This window comes from Equus caballus, chromosome 15 (assembly GCF_041296265.1).
Source record: "Equus caballus isolate H_3958 breed thoroughbred chromosome 15, TB-T2T, whole genome shotgun sequence".
NCBI lineage: Eukaryota > Metazoa > Chordata > Mammalia > Perissodactyla > Equidae > Equus > Equus caballus.
The window spans coordinates 48,811,905-48,832,798 of NC_091698.1; the positions used below are offsets into that span (position 1 = coordinate 48,811,905).

The 20,894-nt window shown below is 41.6% G+C and overlaps 1 protein-coding gene across 2 annotated transcripts in view; it reads right to left on the reverse strand.

Annotated features, from left to right (window-relative positions):
• Positions 1 to 12,286: 12,286 nt before the first annotated feature.
• Positions 12,287 to 20,894, reverse strand: part of ANTXR1 (ANTXR cell adhesion molecule 1) — a 218,807-nt gene continuing 210,199 nt past the window's right edge. For both annotated transcript variants that reach the window (XM_005599916.4, XM_070236270.1), the window contains exon 18: positions 12,287 to 16,264. In XM_005599916.4, coding sequence (XP_005599973.2) covers positions 16,004 to 16,264 — 261 coding nt within the window. In that variant the 3' untranslated portion in view covers positions 12,287 to 16,003. The remainder of the gene's footprint in view (positions 16,265 to 20,894) is intronic.

Genomic DNA, 20,894 nt, shown 5'->3' on the forward strand with positions numbered 1-20,894 from the left:
CTATGATGGATGTGGTTTTGTGTTAAGTGCTAGAGAAACAAAGATGAATTAGTCATAGCCACCTCCTGTCAGGTAGTTGGGGTAAGGATTGGAAGAGACAAAAGAATAGGATCGTACGGTGAGTGTACGATAGAGATATGTAACAGATGGTGTACTAGAATAGAGGAGGGTGAAAGCATGGAGGGTTTCACAGAGGAAGTAGTATTTAAGTTCACATAAACGTTCTCCAGATTGACAAGGGAGAGGGAAGGCACTCCAGGCAGAGGGAAGAGCATGGCTATAAGCTTGGAGTCATGACAGAGCTTGGTGCTTTCAGGGAACATGTAATAATTCCATATAACTGGATAGAGCATAGGTGCTTGTGGAGGAATGATGACAAATGAGACTAGAAAGCCAACAATAGTGGCTAATGTGTCTCATATGTACAATTACTATGCACATTTACAGATGAGGAAACTGAGGCACAGACTCACATGACATTAAGGTCCCTCAGTTAATAAGTGGGGAAACTGAGATGTGATCCTTGAAAGTCTCGCTCCGGAGCGCATTTTTCTTTGTTCAGGGGTTACATCATCGTGGGTTTTGTTGAGGAGTTTGGACTTGTTCCCACAAACAGGCTTTAAGGTAGAGGAGCGATGTGATCAGTGTTGTGTTTTAGAGACATAATTCTGGAGACACCATTTGAAAGGATGTTAAGCCAGAGTCAGGGAGCCCAGAGAGTAAGTTAGGGGATGACTGCACTGTATACCAGGCAATGGGTGATGGCTCCTCAATTTAGAAGGAAAATGAAGCTGCAATGGAAGAGGCTATTATGAAAATAATTCAGAGGCAGAAGCAATAGAACTTGGTCACTAACTAGCTGTGGGAGTTAGGAGAAGATGGGGCCAGGATGTGGTGGCCGAGCCATTGGTGGTTTGAGAGTACAAGGTGAGCTTGCTTGGGAGGGGGAGCGACAGAGAATGAGTCAGTGTCGAACATGGTGCAGTTGAGGTGACTGTCCAATATCTGGGTAGTCATGTCCAGAAGTGGTTGGAAAGATGGGTCTGGAATGCTTGGGAGACATCTGTGTTGGAGTTGCAGATTTGGGAGTCACTGGATCATAAAGAAAATTGAAATCATGGGAGTAGTTATGAAGAGAATATGTGGGATGAAGAAAGCCAATGTCAGAGTCCTGGGAAGCGTCAGAATTTATGAGGACCATGTCTGCAAAGTTGGCTGATGATATCCTTGAGAAGAGGTGGAGGGGTGTGGGTGGTGGGAGAAGTTAGGAGGATTCCAGTACTGCATCTGGGCTCCATGGTGTCTGGGGCCGAGGTCTGTAAGGGAGGTGGCCTTCAGGTCTCTGAAGAGCAGGAGGAGGAGGCCAGTGGTGAAGCAGAGACGGAGAGAGGAGTTTTTCCAGCAATGAGGGCTCCACGGGGGAACAGAGGAAAGGGGTGGCAGGGAGGATAGTATTCAGAAGCGTTTGGGTGAAGAGAGGACGCTTGACCGTGAGTTGAGTGACCGAGGGCGCCTTAAGGACTGGATGAGGGAGGGGCAGGAGCCATTCCAAACTGGCCTCTCTTTTCTCAGCTATTTCCAATGTCTAGTCTGCTCAGGTGGCTGCCCTTTGCTGCAGGTGGTGGTCAGCCCTTCTAGATCTACAGGGTTGAATGTGGGTTCCTGAAGTGCTGATGTGCAAGAACCACTGTGTAAGTTGATATCCACACGTTTGGCTTCTTCTGACTGGGACAGATGTAGAAACAGTAAGCCTGGCCGCCCAAAGGAAGCGGAGAGGCTTACAAATCCAAACCTTTATTCTGTTTTAATCGGAATGTCAGGACTCAGCTTCATTTCTCCAATCTGTTCCAGTCTAAAGGAAAATGGGCCATCTCTGGCCCTACATTTTAGAGCAGAGCGTGACAACTGTCTGCTACATGTCTGATTGGCTGGTCTGGACCCCCACACGTCCCAGTGCCTGGCCACTCCTGAGGCTCCTCCAGACTCCACGCAGGTGTCTGCACTGGTTTCTGAGTGTCTCCTGAACTTCTCACAACAGCCCTTCTGGTAGGTGTTATGTGGGTCTTGTTTGCAACTAGCAAAAAAGAAAGCACAGGATCACATGAATACTAAGTGGGACAAGTAGAATTTATTTAATTAAGCTTTTCTTTTGTTATGAAATATTTCAGAAAAACCAGAAATCTTCCAAGAATAACATATCCATTACCTTCTGTACCCAGTGATAGCTCTATAAGACTCTAACCTTAAGACATCTCTGCACCAGATTTTTTAAAGAAAATATTAACATATCCAGTTGAAGCACTCTGTGTCTCTCCTCCTGAACTTTCCCCTCTTCCCTTTCTCTTTAGAGGTAACCACTTTTTGAAGTTGGTGTTTATTACCATGCAAGCGGTTATATTTTTATTATATACACTATATCAAAAAACAATCTATGGTATTATTTTGTATGCTTTCAAATGTTCCATAAATGATATCAAACTCTACATTTTTTTTCTGGATTCCGTCTGAGTGTATTTAAGATATCCATTGGAGATTGTAGACGATGTTAACTTGCGCTTGCATTGAGCAATCAGCCTTTGTCAGCTCTGACATGAAGGGATCATAGGCTCTGAAAGTTCAGTGTCTCACAATTCCCCTCCAGTCCTGATAACTCAGAGCTCTAACTCCTTAGTTCCCAATTTGGATATTTAGGTCAATTTCCTTGGATAATATTACAGGCTTTATTATTGGAAATTTGTCTTGGTCAAGCATTTCTTGCCAAACCATTCTGTATAATGAATGAAACATGAACAATATTTTCCACAGTGCAGAGAGGCGGGTGGAGAGTGGGGGGAAATGTGGATCAACCAAGAAGTCAGAGGACTTAGGAGTATCAGAATCTTCTCGACAATGATTGCAATAGTCTCAAGGTTCTTTATACTCCCGTTTCTTCTTTATGAGTCTTTCTCATTTGGCACAAAGAACTCTTCTGGTATTGAATCCAACAGGAAGTGGAATATTTGGGCTTTATTGAAGGTTATTGAAGGTTTTGCCTAATGTTTTCCATGAGTCAGACAATGAAATAAAAGCATCACAGCTATCTTCATCAATGATGAGCTCTTCAGCTTCTACACCAGTGATGTACAATGCTTTCTGCAGAATTCCAAAATGTCTAGAATTTTCTGCAATGTTGCAAATGTTCTATATCTGTCCTGCACAATACAGTAGCTATTCGCCACTAGCCACATACGGCTATTGAGCCCTTGAAATGTGGCTAATGTGACTTTGGAACTGAATGATACACTTTACTTAATGTTTTGATAGTTTAAGTTAGAATAGCCTCACGGGATTAACAGCTACTGTATTGGACAGCACAGTTCTAGAGGATTTGGACCAATATGTGTTGGGAGAGTTTCAACAAGTCTTAATAAATCAAATGAGTTCATATTAAATTGCAACTCATTTATTTGCCTCTTTCTTTCCCCAAATCTGAAGCTAATATAAGAAACTGGATAGCTTGGAAAATATTGTACAGAGCATTGTTTCTCCAAGAGCTTCTGTTAATCTGTTGTTTGTAGTCAGCGTATTCTCGTGATTTCATTGGTGTCGATGAGTGCCAGGTATTGATGGAGCATCTGCCTGCACCCCCGTCATTGTCCCTTGCCTTATAGCTCACTCAGTCTACAGTATCCTTCCTCAGTTCCAGTGATTCTGACCCTTTTAAATTCAAGTTGGCCTTAGCCTCGCGCTAGCACAGCCTCACTCTGGGAGATGGGCAGGAGTGGAGACCAGGACCTACGAAGGTCCTGATTCCAATCCTGGTTTTGGATTCTATCTAGATCAGCTTTCATTTCTTTAACTTTCTATTTTGAAATAATTTTTGACTTACAAAAATGTTCCAAATAGTACAATTGTACAAAGAGTCCTGGAGTATTTTTTTCACCCAGATTCCCGTATGTTCATGTGGTTAACATTTCACCACCATCGCTTCATTCTCCCCTCGCCTTCTCTACGTCTACATCTATATCTGTGTTCGTTTCGTATCTGTTATCTACGTCCCTGTCTCTCTATCTCTCTCCATATATACGTATTGCCCCTAAAAACAGAGACATTCTCTTATATAACTACAGTACAATTACCAAAACCATAAAATTAACATAAATACAGTACTATTTTCTAATCTGTAGACCTCATTCAAAGTTTTCCTATTGTCCCAATAATGTCCTTTATAACAATAACAACAATAAAAATCTTCTGATCCAGTAATCAACCCAGGATCACAGGCTATGTTTGTTTCCTTGTCTCATTAGTCTCCTTTAATCTAGAACAGTTCTTCAATCTTTTTGTCTTTCCATGGTCTTGACATTTGTGAAGAGCGTAGGTCAGCTATTTTGTAGAATTTCCCTCAATTTCTGTTTGTCTGATGTTTCCTCATGAGTGGATTTAGCTTATACATTTTTGGCAAGACTATCATGAAAGTGATGTGTCCTCAGTGCCTCATATACAGAACCACATGATACCAATTTTTCTTTTGTGATTACTTGCTAAAGGTTGTATCTGCCAAGTTTCTTCATTATAAAGTTAGTATTTTTGCTTTTGTAATTAGTAAGTATCTTTGGTGAGATATTTTGAGACTATGTAAATATCCTGTTTCTGCTCATGCTTTTGCCCATTAGTTTTAATATCTATTTATCATTCTTGCTTGAAACAATCATTACTATTGTGGTTGCCAAATGGCGATTGTCGAATTACATCATTCTTTCTGTAGCTGGAATTTATTTGTGCACATTCTATGGTAAGGAAGATTTTCTTCTTTTTTATCTATCTATCTATCTATCTATATCTATCTATCTTTATCATCTATCTGTCTATCTATCTCAGTATGGACTCAGGGATTCCTGTTTCTTTCCATGGATTATATTCTATCACTATTGCTGTTTATTATGTTGCTAAATTTTCCCAGATGTGGGCAGTGGGAATCCCATAATTTTGGCTCTTTTGTTCTTTGACATCTCCTCAACTCTTTTGGAGCAACTTCTTACTTTCTGATGTAACAAAATGTTTCAGTCTCATCTTGCACTTTTTGTGTACCAACCTTGAAATCAGTCATTTCTTCAGGGACCAGCTTTCATTTTGATGATCACATGTTGGTAGGGTGAATAGGAGACAAAAGCCAAGGTAGGGAACTGGGAACCTAAAAGGCAGTGTGACCCTAGTGCATGAACGAATTAGAAAAATACTCTGCCTTACAGATGGGATTAGCAAGGAATCTTGCTTGTCAGTGTTGGGTTAAGGGAGAACATTTTCTCTTGAGAATTCTTAACCATAAGCTGGCACTCACTCGAGTTTGTAACCCAAATTTATACTACCTGAATGATTCTATATCTTTAGGTCAGAATTTGTTTTAAAGTAGTTCTGGATTGGTAATGATTCCAGATATTTGGAAAAGCAAACATAAATCCTCTTTGGAGAAATGCGGTCCCAACACAAATCTCAAGTTTTCCATGAATAAAGTTCTGAGGAATGTGGGCTCAGAGTCAAAAGCAAAAAGCATTTAAGAAGACAAGGCACTATGAACAGGAACAACAAACCACAGAATCAGGCCAGAGGTTTTAGATACAGGAATTCTCAAATACAAAACATAAATTAAGCATTTTAAAAATATTTAAAGAAAGAAAAGTGGTGATTAAAAATTTAAGATACAAGTGATTATGAAAGACAAACAAGTGTATTTGAAAAACAACCAGATACAATTTAAAAAAAATTTTGATAAAAAAATGGAAGTAAAAAAACTCAAATGATGGTTTAAAGAGAAGATTAGATGTAGGTGATAAATCTATGAACAGGAAAATGGATCTGAAGACATTATCCAGAATGCATAATAGAGGGAGAAAGAGGTAGAAAATTTCAAAGACAGATTAAAAAACATGGAGGACAATGTGAGAGGGTCTAACGTATGTCCAATTGGAGTTCTAGAAGGAAAGACGAGAGAATGGAGGAGAGGCAATTTTTGAAAAGATAACGACTAAAAAATTTTCTGAATTGATGAAACATACATACACACTTCAGATTCAGGAAGCCCAATGAATTTATAGCAATATAAACAAAATTTTCCATAGACAGATAGTGGTAAAACTGAGGGATATCAAAGACTATGGAGAGCAGCTGATATTCCCAGCAGCTAGGGGGTGGGCATGTCATTTGTCAACCTTGAAGAGGGGCTGTGGGCAGAGTATCATACTATCCACTGCAAATTTTCATAATAGTAAGTAAGAAAATACTAGATAGAAAATTGTATTTATAGTATGATTTCAGTATTTAAAAATAGGCATATATAAAAAGAATGACTGGAAGGAAATAAACTAAAATGTTTAAGGGGTTTTGTTTTGGTGTTGGAATAACAGAAAACTTTCATTCCCCTCCACCAACCTGGATCTTATAAATACACATAAAAACTTTGGAATGGTTTTTGGAAAAATAAAACTACCCCACTCATTCTTCTCTAAAGCTCTTCAAATCAGTCAGAAAATGAACATCAGTGTCCCTTAATAGGTGAGTGGATAAACAAGCTGTAGTACATCCATCCAATGGAATATTACTCAGCAATAAAAAATGCACAATCAAGCAATGAATAGCCATGGAGGAAACTTAAATGCATATTGCTAAGCGAAAGAAGCCAATATGAGAAGGCTACACACTGTATGATTCCAGCTGTATGGTATTCTGGAAAAGGCAAGACTATGGAGACACTAAAAATATCAGTGGTTTCCAGGGGTTCAGTGGAGGAGAGGGGGAGGGATAAAGAGGTGGAGTGCAGGGGATTTTTAGGGTGGTGGAGCTATTCTGCGTGATACTCTATGATACATGGTGGATACATGTGCATTGGCCAAAATCTATAGAACTGCAACACAAAGAATGAACTCTAATGTAAACTATGGACTCTAGTATTGAGTTATCAATTGTAACAAATAGACCACACTCATACACGATATTAACCAAAGGGCAAACTATGTATAGGGAAGAGGGGACATATGGCAACTCGCTGCACTCTCGGCTCGATTTTTCTCTAAACTTAAAACTATTCTAAAAAAATAAAATCTATTGACAAAAAAATAAAAAGGAGAAAGTAAGCATTAGTTTCTGTAATCCACAAGAGGCAGCAACATTAGCAGTCACTGAGACTGAACTTAGAGGACACACTCAGCAAGACAAGGAGGAGACCTTCTTATCACAGGCGGACCAAAGTCCTTTCAGGCAGTTGTAAAATATCAGAACATAAATCTACAAATAAACAGCTGCTTTGTTTCTGGATGCGTTAATAGGTATCACAATAGCTTGCCTCCTGATTCTGGATTCTTGCTGTTTCCTCAATGAGCCATGACACAACTGTTGTCTTGCTCAATGCATTCATAGAATGGCAGGGAATCTGGTCCTGCGACAGGACATTTGATAAACAAACGAGGCACATTGGAGCTGATCCGTCTGGTGACTGCCAGCGCTGGCGCCTTTTATTCCTTCTGGCACCTACCCTACGTTCCTGGCATCTACTCTTATTTTTCTTCCCAGGCCAACTGCAAAAGGGACTTGACCTCAACTGACATAGAATGTGGAAGAATGTGCATGCATTGAAAAGTAATCCAGTCAGCTGACAAAGTTAATGAATTTTCATAGGAATTTATTCAATACCACCCAGGGAGAGTCTACATTTTGAATATTTGCTCAAAGGCAATGGGGAAATGAGAACTTGTCCATTACCTCTCATTCTTGAAAGAAAACACTGTCTCAGATATAGCTTCCATGTCTATCGTTGACTTGCTTAAACATTTGGACATGTTGAGATTCTTCATTTATACATTTGTTCCCTCAACTAATATTGATTGACTATATTAACTATGTGACAAAGTGCCGCATGCATAGAATTGTTACTGGAGAGGCCACACTACTATATGCTTACTATAGTACCAGAGCATGGGGGCTGAGGACTGTTTTTCTTTTCTATGCTTCTTGCCTTGACTATAGAGAAGACAACTCTTTCCTACCCTTTTTTTGCTGTTCCCTGGAAGTTGAGACTTGCTTGATTGGTGAGATTATAAGAGCCTTCCATTCATAGGACAGTACTACCAATGGGCACAGTCACTATTAATTAGAAGCAAGAAAACTTCTCTTGCATTCTCTTTTCTTTAATCCATCTGGAATCTATTTTTCTAGTGGAGATAGAAATTTCATCTTATTTTTTCCCAATTAGATAGGCCTTTATCAAAGAATTAGTCCTTCGAAATGCCACCATTATCATAAACTAAACTTCCATATAATTTCTATATCTGTTTCTGAAAATTGTTTTGTTGTATTACCATATACTAGTTATACTTGTCGATTTTCTCTTCTAATTAAAATTTAGAATCAGCATTTGAAATTACTTAAAAATCTTTCTGTGTCTTTTGTTGGCATTGATTTGAATTTGTAGATTATTTATGAGAGAACTGACGTCTTTTCCATATTAAGTTTTCCTGTTCAGGAATGTAGTATAGTTCTCCATTTATTAAGGATAGTTCATAAAAGTTTTATAATTGTCTTTCTATACGTTTTGCACATTTTTTTGTTAGGTTTATTTCTAATTAATTTACATGTATCATTTTTTTCCCTATTATTAGTGGACAATTTTCTAATTGGTCATGGTCGTTAATGGTGTTGATTATCTACATGGCCAGCTTGCTGGCCTCTTATTAATTCTAATAATTTTTAAGTTGATTCTCATGGAATTTTTAGGTAGTTAATTATATTGTCTGCAAATAGTGACAATTTTTTCTTCCTGATAGTTATAATTATTTTTAAAAATTTGCTTGTGTTATTGCACTGGCTAGGACCAAAGGTGGACAATAATATTCTGACCAATAATGATCAGAATCCTTTCTTGTTTTTTATTTTAAATGAAATACTCACAATATTTCAACATTAAGTATAATGTTTGTGTAGTTTTTTGGTGGATACCTCTCATCAGGTTAAGGAAGCTTTTTCTTGTTTTTCTAACTTGCTAAATAAATTTAAAAAAATTTAAATCAATTACCAGTAGATATAGCTGACCTAGTGCTGGACAGGATCTCTTCTTTTCATTGATGGTTCAAGATTAAATACAGATAATGATCTTTTAAGAATCTCCTATAAGCAAATATCGAAACATCTATACAAGTGCTGAGCTACACATCAGAACGCTGTGAGACCCAACAGTCGCAGCGGTAACGTGTGGAGTGGCCAGGGACCGCTGGGAGGAAGCGTTTGTTTTGGAAGCTTTGATGGGGCAAATGGAAATGTCTGACAAGGGTTGGACATGGAATCAAATTCTGGAGCTCTGCAGGTCTTATTACTCATAGTAATGATTACATCAGCGGAGGAGATACAAATGTAAATGAGTCTGAAAGTCTGTTCAGCCTTATTGAAACACAGGAAGCAAAATCACCAAAGCTGTACATGTGTTATACAGACATTGACAACGTGTCTGTGTTAGTACACATGGTGCTCATTACACCCAATTCTGCATGCAATGGAGAAGGCAGTTGAAGCTGTCGCTAGAAAGGAGCATTTGTAACAAATACTTACATGCTTGTTTGAAGCAGGAAAGCAAATTTCTCTTCCTGGAGAGATGACTGGGACCCACATTACTCCCCTTAAGAATGGGTTTATTCATCCAAGGTTTAATGTCCACTATTTTTGCCACCATTTGAGATGAGAGAAATCGAACAGAGTTTGTCTGGACTTTCCTTCGGCTCAACTCCATCAGCTGTCAGTACTGTTTTCAGCGAAGATGTGCCCAACAGTACAGTTATTGCCACGAGAAGTTCAATAATCCCTTGGTTTCTTTGCTACATCATAGTGACTACATTACCGAACCTGATGTCTTTAGCCAGCGGGACTCTTAGCTGAGCTAAACTCCCAAGCCCTAGCTTCCCTGCACCCTACTTTATTCCTGGTGTTGGGTTGCCAGAAAGTATGCAGCTAGGTTTGCTCTCTCTTCCTTTCTTGTCCTTCTCACCTTCCTGTCTGAGGATCTCCCATTGGCTTCTCTTTAGCCCTTTGGAGCCTACCTTTTGAAACTTCAGGCCACCTCTGCAGAGACAGAGGCTGCTTCCCACTTGGAATCCACTCCAGCTGGGGAGAAGCCCATTCCTGCATTCATCAATTTCAGGTGAATGCAAATGCTTCTGCATCACTTTATCTACGTTTTGCATTCACAAGGAACATTTATCTATTTCCACAAGAGCTTGGAAATGCAGATTGTCATTAATCTCAAGCCAGTTTCTTACAGAATCTATACGTGTCTTGTAAATAATCTTAAGAGTAAAACTAAGTGAAAAGACATTTGCTCTGATCCTGCAAAGTTGGGATGGGGCTCACAGGGAGGGAATGTCAAAATGCTTGTATTTTTAAAAAATGTATTTTAAGAAAACTAAGAGAGCTGGAAGTCTTCCACGGCTACTCTTGTGGGTGCACATTTTTGAAAAGGGTTAGTGATGGGTGGCTGACAGGTGTCCTGTCTTACGACTTCCCCTTCAGAAGAAAATGAAATGTTTTCTGGACTCTTAGCACTCCTACCCAACATTTCTTGTACTTTTAAAATGTTTTGCATGAATGCAAACCACTTCACGACACCAAGGAAAATGTCTTTTATGAGTTGCGTCCATTTTAAGGTTTACAAGAAACTCTCAACTAAAAACACTGGCTAAGGTACTGAATGTGCACAATTAATTGAACATCTTTTACCAGAGTTTTGCTTTGAGCTCTTGTGACTCAGTTGTTAACTACTGCAGTTACTTTATAAGTACACTAAGAAATGATATTTAAAACTAAATAAAGGAGATGTCATATAGTTTTAACTTCAAAAATGAAAATCATCCCAACTTAACTAGAGAAGGATGAATTTATATAACTAAGTGACCATTTGAATGTTGAGTAAAAAGGAGAGGAATCAAAGATTACGGCTACTGGAATTATAATTATAATTTGTTTAGGTATGATAACTTCAGGATGGGGGTTCAAGCCAACACAATACAATTGTAACCAGGTTAAAATCCATCTGTTCTGCACATGCCAACTCTGTCGCCTTATACCAAATGTTTGATAACTGTAAGCCACACTGATCTTGTTTACAATGTATTTAGATGGACAAAATGTCACACTGATTGTTCTGTACCTAAATGAGACTCCAGAGAAACGCATATTTATCTGAAGACATAAAATTGGATTTAGTGATGAACAGTTGTGGATCCCCCGCTCAAGTGCACAGTCAGCAACTGATCAACAACTGTATTCCTGTCACTAATGGTTCCTTTGTTTATTCAACTTAATTCACTGGAGCACTACTCAGAGTAGTTGAAGCGACTTCAAAGAAATTTGGTTGGTAATGCAAGCAATATGTAGGATTTAAAAATTCTTCATACCATACAGTAAACATTTTTCCCACTTCTAGCACTTTCCTGGTTTTTTTGTACAGTAAATACAGCTGGAATTTATTTTGGTGTAAGGAGTGAGGTAGGGCTCCAACTTTTCTTTTTCCTTCCAAATTGCTAGCTGGTTATCTCAAAACGATTTAATGATTAGGAATGTAATTTAAAAATGTGCATGTGCCCAAAATGCTATTAAAATTGAATACTAATGAAATCTTGGAAATAAATTGTGGCATGAGTTCTATTTGCAGATGGTTTTATTCCAATTTAGAGGAATTAAGGCTTCATGAGGACTTGTAAAGAAACAAATTCAGGAACTAGTAAGAGACTTTTACCTAGAAAAATGTAAGTGGAGGAGCTGAATTGAAGCTGTTGAGAATAAAGTGGTTTGCATCAGAAATAATAAAAATCTCCTGAGGTGTATATTGATAGAAGGGTATTGTATTTATTACAGCACTATCCATAACACTGACTCGTTTCTTGAGCAGCTGCAAACCCCTGGACAACTCGATCTGTGAGTCAATCAACCACAGCCACGTTTGTTACAGGCAGCCAGAAACAATCCGAACTGATACAGTCCATTTTTTCTGTGTACTTCTCTGTCTCCACTTTCCATTCTGTTTTTTCATCTGGTATGGATTTACTAAATTTTAAAACTGTTACTGGAAATAAAGAATATTTTGAATGTTGAACAGCTAAAGGAGAAATGAGAGCAATCAAGACAGTAAAGAGTTTAGCGAAGGGCATGAAATAATCTGAGAAATAGAATTTAATTTGCAGAAGGATAGCCATTTTATTATGATCAGGATGTTAAGCACTTGAACAATCTACACTTTATTTTTATAACAGAGAGACAACCAGTAAAAGACTTGATTTTAGGAATTTATTATTTTTTTAAAAAAAGCAACTTCCAGGGTTTGCCATTGTATACATTTAGCCCAGTCTCTTATAGCATGGGACAGCGATAACTGATGTTTTTATAACAATGACTCAGAGGCACTGAAGATCCATAGTTGTCTTCTGAATTATCACAGAAAGAAGAAAGAATTAGAAGAAAAATTTAATGTTAAGTGTATTTAAAAAATCATATTCTAATTCTTTTAAACTGGTTATCCAAGTATGATAATATAGTAGAGCTCAGATAACTAGAAAAGGCAATTGACTAGAACACCCCACTCCCATCTGGTGTGCATTAACAGGCTTCTTACTGCATGTATCTTTATATGGTTTGCAAACGAATTCAACCCATTTTACACAGCATTAATTGGTTTTATTGAGTTGGCACTGGGCTGAAACTATTGCTCATTATCTCATAATTATTATCTTTTTTCCTAGTTCTTTAATGGATTTCCCTCATCTGACACAGTGTTTGGACTTTAGTGTATGTGAGAATTCGAGATCATCTCTGCCCATCCTAGTGATATTTACGGTGAGGTTACCCGTGACCAGATATCCAAGACTATTAATTAATTTGTCCGCCAGCTCTGTCCTTGACCTTGGTAAAAGAGAGACCTTTTGTCTCACTGGAGTATGTGCCAAGCTCCAGGCCAGAAACTTTGTGAGCTGGTCGTCAACAGAGGGGACCACTCAAGGTTCTTATTAATGCTGTGCAAACAAGGGTCTCGTCATTTCAGTAACTATTTGTACATTTATAAAAGCAATACAGTCATGGGAAAAAACCAACAAGCACAGCTTGGTAGAATAACCTGCCATGAAATATCATTGGCTTTATAATAATTTACTACAACTGTTCTTTTTATTCACACTGGATAGGAAATGCTTCCATCTAACACATGGAATACGAATATATACAACGAAAAGTTTGGCTTTTATTAAAAAAAAACCTCATGAGGATAATAACATGGGGGTTGAAAAAATAATTTTGTGCAGTTTCCTGATCACAATCATATGTCTGCTGCCTTTCACAGGGAATGATACAAGTACTGATAGATTTTATTAACCAGTCAAAGAATTTTCCTGCCTGTTACAGCCTACTACTAAAATACTGCCTTGTTCATACAGTATACAAGTTTTTCCTTCTCAACTGTAATTCTAAATGACTAGGGATGACATGATGAGTCAGTTTTAAGGACAAACCCTGCTAATCCTTTTCAAAATCATCATATATTTGCAGTTCCCTATTTCATCAAAAAGTTCACCAAAACATCATCTTGGAAACTGCACGGGGCTTCTGATTGATGTGCTGTTGAGATCCTGAATGTTGCATTCTCATCTGATGCCCGCCATCTTGTTGCACAACAATGTCACTCAGCATCTTGGCTTGAACTTTCTCATGGCCACAGTGAGTCATGCGGCAGTGGTGTGGGGTGGACTGTTTTGTACTGCCAGCAGTCAAAACAGTTGCCAGGGGCTCAACGTCTCTACGCTGTGAGCCTGGGGAGCCCATTCTCCTATAGAATGGTTTTCTGGAGTCCAGAAATGTCACTGCAGGTGGCTGAGACATTCTGGCCCCTGCTTCATGAGGGAACTACTCTAAAGAAGAAGCCTAGTGTTCTAGAAATAGACAATATGGGCCAGGTTCAGGGGTGGGGGAGGGAGTTGCCTTCATAAGTCCTGGAAACCATCTCTGATTTTAGCTCGATGAGAAGGCTGGGAGATTCTCTGGAAGTGGCAGGCTGGCAGAAGAGCTGGGTCTAAGGTACGCTTGGAGAAGTGTCAGTTTGCCATTGGCATTGCAGAGTTAGTGCCTGTGGTCCCCCCACTAAGGCACTCTGCCTAGATCTATTTTCCCCTGACTGTACCTTTTATGCCCAAGGATTTCCCCATGCCCCCATGCAATCCTAGTTTGTTTTTGCTTTCTCAAATAGGGATAGCATAAAGGGTTCATCCCTCTTTCAATTCTGACTGATGAGTGGTAGCTCTTTGGAATTCTAGTTTGAGAACTGTGAAGAAATCATTGGGCTTCACGGGAAATAGTACTGTGATTAATTAGCAATGTCTGCCATGGCTAAAAGAATTGGTGTTTATAGAATGCATGCCAGGTCATTATGTCTGTGTTCTAAGTAAGGTGAAAGAATGAGGCTGGCTTGATGGATTCTTGAAGGATCTTTGGAGACCACAGTCCAAAGCACTAAGTTTATATTTATTTTCTATTCTGCTTTGTTCCAGAAAGGATTTAAGGGGTTTGGGAGATGAATTTTAAGACCTGTGGAAAGCTGGAGGGGGAGATAATTTTGAACAGGCTGGTGCAGGAGGCCCTCAACGATGGCCTCTGTTTTACCCTCTGGGTGATGAAGCACAATGTTTAGAAAGTGATTATGGGGCTTACTGATGACAACAGATTCAGAAAGACTTGGAGGAATGGAGTGGGTCCCAGGCATGTTGGGAATTTTAGGCAGAGCATTTCTGGTGTATTTCCCCTCGGTTGAGAGCTGATGATATTTGTATGTTGAAAAGCCAGGGAGAAATATATTTGTATCCACACACACATGCCTTTTTTGAGGGTTAATCAAAGAACCTGGGGATAATTTCCTTATTACGTCAGGACCATTGTCTCTCAGCTCTCCCTAGAAGTCTCTGGTGCACGACTTTACCAAAAAAGAAAAACAAAATCAGTGAAATTGTATGGTAGGTGCTATTGATGCCATTTTGGGAAGATCAACTCACGTCTCTGGAAGATGGGATCAATCACTTCTTCATATCTCAAGTGATTTAAACCGGAGCCAAATCTTGATTTTGAACACAAATCATTAACAGGTTGCTCTTCAACAATGCCATTGTCCGTTGATTTAGGGGACCATGTCAGGCCAAAGCCAGCCACCTCTAGCTGCTGATGGCCTTTGGGTTTTAGAAACTGTCTGATGCTCCCATCAGTATGCCCCGTCAATGCACACACCTGATTTCACTTACACAGCAACATGGCAACATACCTTTTTCCATCAGTAAACATCTGCTCTCTTCCTCACTTGGAAACTGGGAGAATTGGGAAGAAAATAAAGCACATGTTTTTACTCCTCTGCAAATCTCAGGAGAACATGCTTTTGGATACCTGTCTGATGCTGCGTTTATTGCCACAACGGGAACCTCAAGCTTTTCCCAAAGTTGTAGGCAAAGGATTTCCACCTTCCTGGGTGGCACATAGGGGTGAGGATTCCTTGATTTCTAGGCTGAAGGTCCAGGGTCAAGTGATGGGGGTGGAGTGGAGGAGGGAAGGCAGCATTTAGAAACCCAGCAATGTTATTTCTTATCCATCCGACTCTGCTTTTCACCCTCAGAGAAATGATTTTCTTATTGGTCTACATGAGACACAGTCCCATTTAGAGCATCTCAGCAGTTTCACTGTCTCTAGAAGCTTCTAGAGGTGATGGCTGGCTGACTATAATTGTGACTGTAGTTGCCTCATTATTTGTTTTCAGGCATTTCAAAATTTCTATTTCTTTCCGCTGATCACAATTGTTGGTGCATTGGCATTACAAACCAATTTTTAAAGTTTGTGAACGTCAGTGGGCTTTACCACCACTCATTTCCAGAGTGGAAGCCTTCTCTAACTGGAAAGACTTGTTCTAACACCACAGAGGAGCCTCCTCCCCAAAGTTTCTGAGAGCCCAGAGCATGAACTTTGGGTTCTAGACAGAAGGCCGAGGAGGAGGTCGGGAGGGGGGTGGCGCCCTGTTGGGAGGTGGAGCCTGAGGAGGAGGGGGAAGGGTGGAAGGTGGGGATGGAATTGGAGGGGTGGGAGCACTGGGGGGTGGGGGAGGGCAATGGGGAGCAGGGGGTGGGGGAGTGTAGATTGGGGCAGGAGGTGGCGAGCTGGTGTGGTAGGCGTTGTTGAGGGGGTACTTGGCAGGCGGATTGTTCTTGACTCTGGTGAAGTTGACACAGCGCCCCTGGAAGAGAATCAGAGAGAAGAAAACGTGAGCTGATGCTTGTTATGACCTTACAACAGGGCAGAGGTTAAGTGTGGTGAGCAGCCTGAAAGAAATCTGTAGGCAGCAGACAAGATGTTTATGATAATGCTCAAATGACATACAGCAGAACCAGACGACAAATAAGCTCCTTGTTTCCTTGCTCTGGGCTTACTGTGTTGCAAAATTATTTGTTAAAATCCATTTTTCTTGGAGTTTCTCTCTCAAGAAGGAGGAAGAGAAGGGGACTGACCCTAACTAGACACATGGGGTCAAGCTGAGTATAGAGGTCCTCAAATTTAATCTCCTCAACAACTTGCCAGCCAGGTATCATTATCAATTGTTCCACTTCACAGATAAGGACACTGAGGCTCAGAAAGGTTAAGTCACTTTCCCAAGGCCACACACCAGGAAGAAGTGGGGTTGTTGATTCAAATCCCAAATAGACTCCAGAACCTCTATTCTTCCTGCTACACTAGATTGCCTTCTAAGGAGGGGTCCCCAACTTTTATAAACAAAGGTAATATTTCAGTGGATTTCAGTGACACTCCTGGAGGCAGTAGAAGGTTAACAACATGGGCTTCTCCTATAGCGTCATTCAGGGGTGCTGGATTAATCTGGGATCTGAGTTGTCACAGATGTGGCAAATTGGGGTGATTCTCAGAGGCCCTCATGCATCTGTCTCCTGTAACCTGTAGCTCCCCTCAACCACGGGTGCTGGGTAGTGAATGAAGGAGGCAGCTCTCCCTGCTGATGTGAGCCAGAAGCCAGTGGATACAGCTCCCCGCCCCCTGCCCCGGCCTTCCCCAAGCCTCTGTCATGAACCATTCATCCTGCCCTTGCTCTGGTTGGGGGAGTCCCTCTTCTTCCAGATGCTGCTGCACCTGCCCAGGTTCCCTTATGGTCTTAAGAAATACAACCCGGGGACATTTTATTGTTAGGCAGGCGTCCGCCCTGAATTCTGCTTTTTTCCCACTCTTCCCAGGGGCCCGAATGGGCAAGGCAGAGCAGACACCTGGAACCCCTACAGCAGCCTCTCGAAGCCATTCCTTAGTAGCCCTCCCTTCCCTGGGGCATCTCCTCTCTGCTCTCCAGAGTCACAGGCCTACCCTCCTTGCCCCCCAACAGATGCCTCTAGTCTTAACAGGCCCTGGGGAGCCTTCCGCCCAGCACTGGGCTCTGCAAGGGACGAGAGCACTGCGGCTCTCCCACTGACAACATTCTCCTTCTGGTGCCTGTACTTCCTCCACTTTTCCCATAAGACCCTCCCTCCTTGCCTGGGTAGGGTACTGGCCACCCTTGTGGGATCCTGGCCTCCCTCCAAACTTCCCATGCCTGTGGGGACATCTTACTGTGTTCTCTATTGTGTGTCCTGGATGCTGACAGAATCCCTCCCCAGGGAGGCTGAGGGGGGCTGCCCTGTTTCTTTCTCCTTCTGCTCAGTTTAACCCGATTCCCTGCATGCAGTCCTACACTGTGGCTGGGGCTCGGGGGTGGGATTTTTCCTGGCCTCACTCTCCAGGACGGACACCATCCTGTGGTATCCAACCCGAATGGGATATGTTCAGAGACGCCAGTTTCCTTTGTCAGGGCTGAGGGGAGGATGGGCCCCAGGGGGATGAAGAGGGTGAGGCAGTGGAATTTCAGGAACAATTACCTGTAGGACAAGAGGGAAATGCAAGTGTGTGTTCTGAGACTTGGCTCAAGAAGAGAGTCCCAGCAGGGACATGATGCACGTTTGTGGGAGACAGTGGGGGCTGAGGCCAGCTTTCCTCAAACACGTGCACATCCCCATTCGTCTTTCAGGTCGTAAGTCCGGCCCCTTTTCCTCCACATATCTTTCCCTGATGACTCCAGCCTCCACCTGTCTTTTGCTTCCCTCCCTGAGTTCTCTAATTACAGTCTACAGGACGCACTGAAGTCTGCAAACGATCATTGTTTTATCTGTAAATGCCTTGCATCTCTGGCCAGAAAAGAAACTTCTGGAAGGCAATGGCCTTGTTTTGTACTTTGCTGCTCTATAACTGGGAGCCTCACGGGTGCTCTGCATAACAAGAAGACTTTGGTCAAAACTGAGTTGTTTGAAGCCACTTGGGAAACAATAGGGCCTTGGGCAACATTAGTGATGAACTGGAAACTCATTTAGAAGACATCACATTAGGCAGAGAGAAGCTTGACACAGACGGGCCAAGTTTAACTGGACTGCAAGTGTTCTAGTGATTACAATGCCATATTTAAGAGGCCAGCACCCTCTTTTCTCTGATCTTGCATTTCATGAGATCGCACCAGAGCTTAACCTTGTTAGGTTCCGAGTGGGGGTCCTAACTGCAGAAATAAGTTACCGTCTTCCCATTGCATCGCTCAGAACTCCCACATCATGTTCAAGCTTTCACGCATTACGTTGGTTTTGTAACCCAGTACTGTAAATTCCCAGTTGTTCAAACAGCCTTCTTTTATAGCTTTATAAATCTGAGCCGTGGTTACGGCTTATTTATGATTCTGGATAGAACTCTTCCCTCCAAGATGTTAAAGTCCTAATGATTACCATCTGTGATAAATTCCTGTAATGGACAGCTCAGAGTTGGGATTTACTATGCTCCATATTCTCCCCTTCCTTCCGCGATGTGCTAAGTCAGACCAGGAGACTTGAGAGATTCATTTCCTTTAAAGATGAAGGAAAATTCTGATCTTGGAAAAGGAGCTGCTGGTGACTGGGGTCGAATCCCCATGTAGCTTCAGATTTCCTTTAGGGCTGGCCATCCTGCTACTCTGTTCCTCTCTTCAGGGATCAGTGATGGTGGGCTGGGGCGAGAGAGGAGGTGCATTAATCCAGAGACTAGGAGGTGGGAGTGAGGTGAGGAGAAAGACCTCCCTAGATCAGCCCCTCCAGCTGCCACCATGGCCCCTTGGCCGTAGCAGTGGAAGGACGGGGGTGGGGTGGGGTAGGGGAAAGGCGAGAAGCCCCCCTCCTATAGTCAGTAACACCCTAGGGGTTCCCCCTTGGGTCACCTGCTCCAGAGCACTGGGTTGTGGTTCATTATAGACCCTAGTACATTAGAGCTGCACACCACTGCCCAGAGCTCTCATTAAGCAGCCAGAGAGGAGGGGCAAGCTCATAGCCCCACTGTGTGACACCCACGGTGTGATGTGGGGTGGGGATCATATACCACCTGCCACTCACAGTAATTATGAGGATTAACTTAATCAGTGTTGGCGAAGGCCTTGGAACAGTGCCTGGCACATTGTGTTTGGTAAATGAAGTTGAGTCCAGATGGGGAAACAGATGCTCAGACACAATAATGATCTCGTCTAGGATAAAAGGTGAGTTGGAGGTGGTATCAGGTTTCAGAAGTTAGTGCCTTCTAAGTGAGCTGCAGGCCAGAGCCTCTACACTCCATACCTGGCTGCTACAGTCAAGCTGGTATGCAAGGAAAACATGTAGCATTGGACATGCAACAAGAGTGGCCCCAGAGCCCGCTCTCTCACACACCCTCTTCTATCCTTCCATTACCACGTAACTCCTGTAACTAATTCTTATAGGACCTCCCACAGTGGGAGCACACACAGTTGACTGACAATGCATTTACACATACTTATCGTCCTGTAAAAAGGTGCAGGCTCGGCATAAAGGAACCTCTGGGGTCAGGTATAGTAAGACGCAATTAGGACTTCAGGGAGGGGTGTGGCTACAAATTAAGTTCTTAAAACCTGGAGCCAGAGGAGCCAACATAAACACTGTAACACTTAGACCATATAATTGGCCTAAAGATCAGTTTACACTACATCAGTTTTTGCTTGCGAGAGGATAATCGAAAGGCCAGATGTTCTCAGAGTCATATGCCAGCAAATCTGCACCAGTGTTTGGTGAAAAGGTTGCTAGGACGATTGGAGCTCTCGGTCCATACACTGGTCTTTGTAACCAGTTTAATTCTTTGCAGTATTGTTTTTGGGTGGTTTGACTCAGACTCAAGATTTAGCTTTGACCTCAGTTTACCTCTGCTTGCTCATTTACACAGTACGAGTGCCAATTATTTTCACACATTAGCAACAAAATTCTCTGGTTAAATTCTAAGAAGAAAATGCAACGGTATCTCCTGCTACGTGGTGGCTTAGCAGGATGCTAGGTGGCATTCCTCCCGGGCTGGAAAATGCCACTTTGATTTGGCTGAATTTAACGGTGTTGGGAGGATTATTAGAAATGTCCAGGCATATTACCTTCTTTATTTATTATCAAATCCTATGAACTAAGTCCCAGTATCTTCACTGTACAGAAAGGAGACTGCGGGCGCAGACCTATTTAAACAATGTGTCCAGGACTATACACTCAGTAAATGGTAGAAGTGGGATTAAAACCTAACTCTGCTTGCCTTAGGCACTCCTCTCCTTTTTACCGTATGATCCTGAATATGGTCTAAAACTGCAAAAGTGTCTTGAAGCACTTGTAGATAATATCACACAGTGCAGCACTTGGCCACAATCCATCAGCTCTTGACACAGCTGTCGAGAGATCTTTCCAGAACATAAGCCTGATCAATTCACTCCCTAGCTCAATATCCTTGATTGGCTCTCCATCATCTTTAGAATAAAATCTAAATGCCTCTGATGGCATATG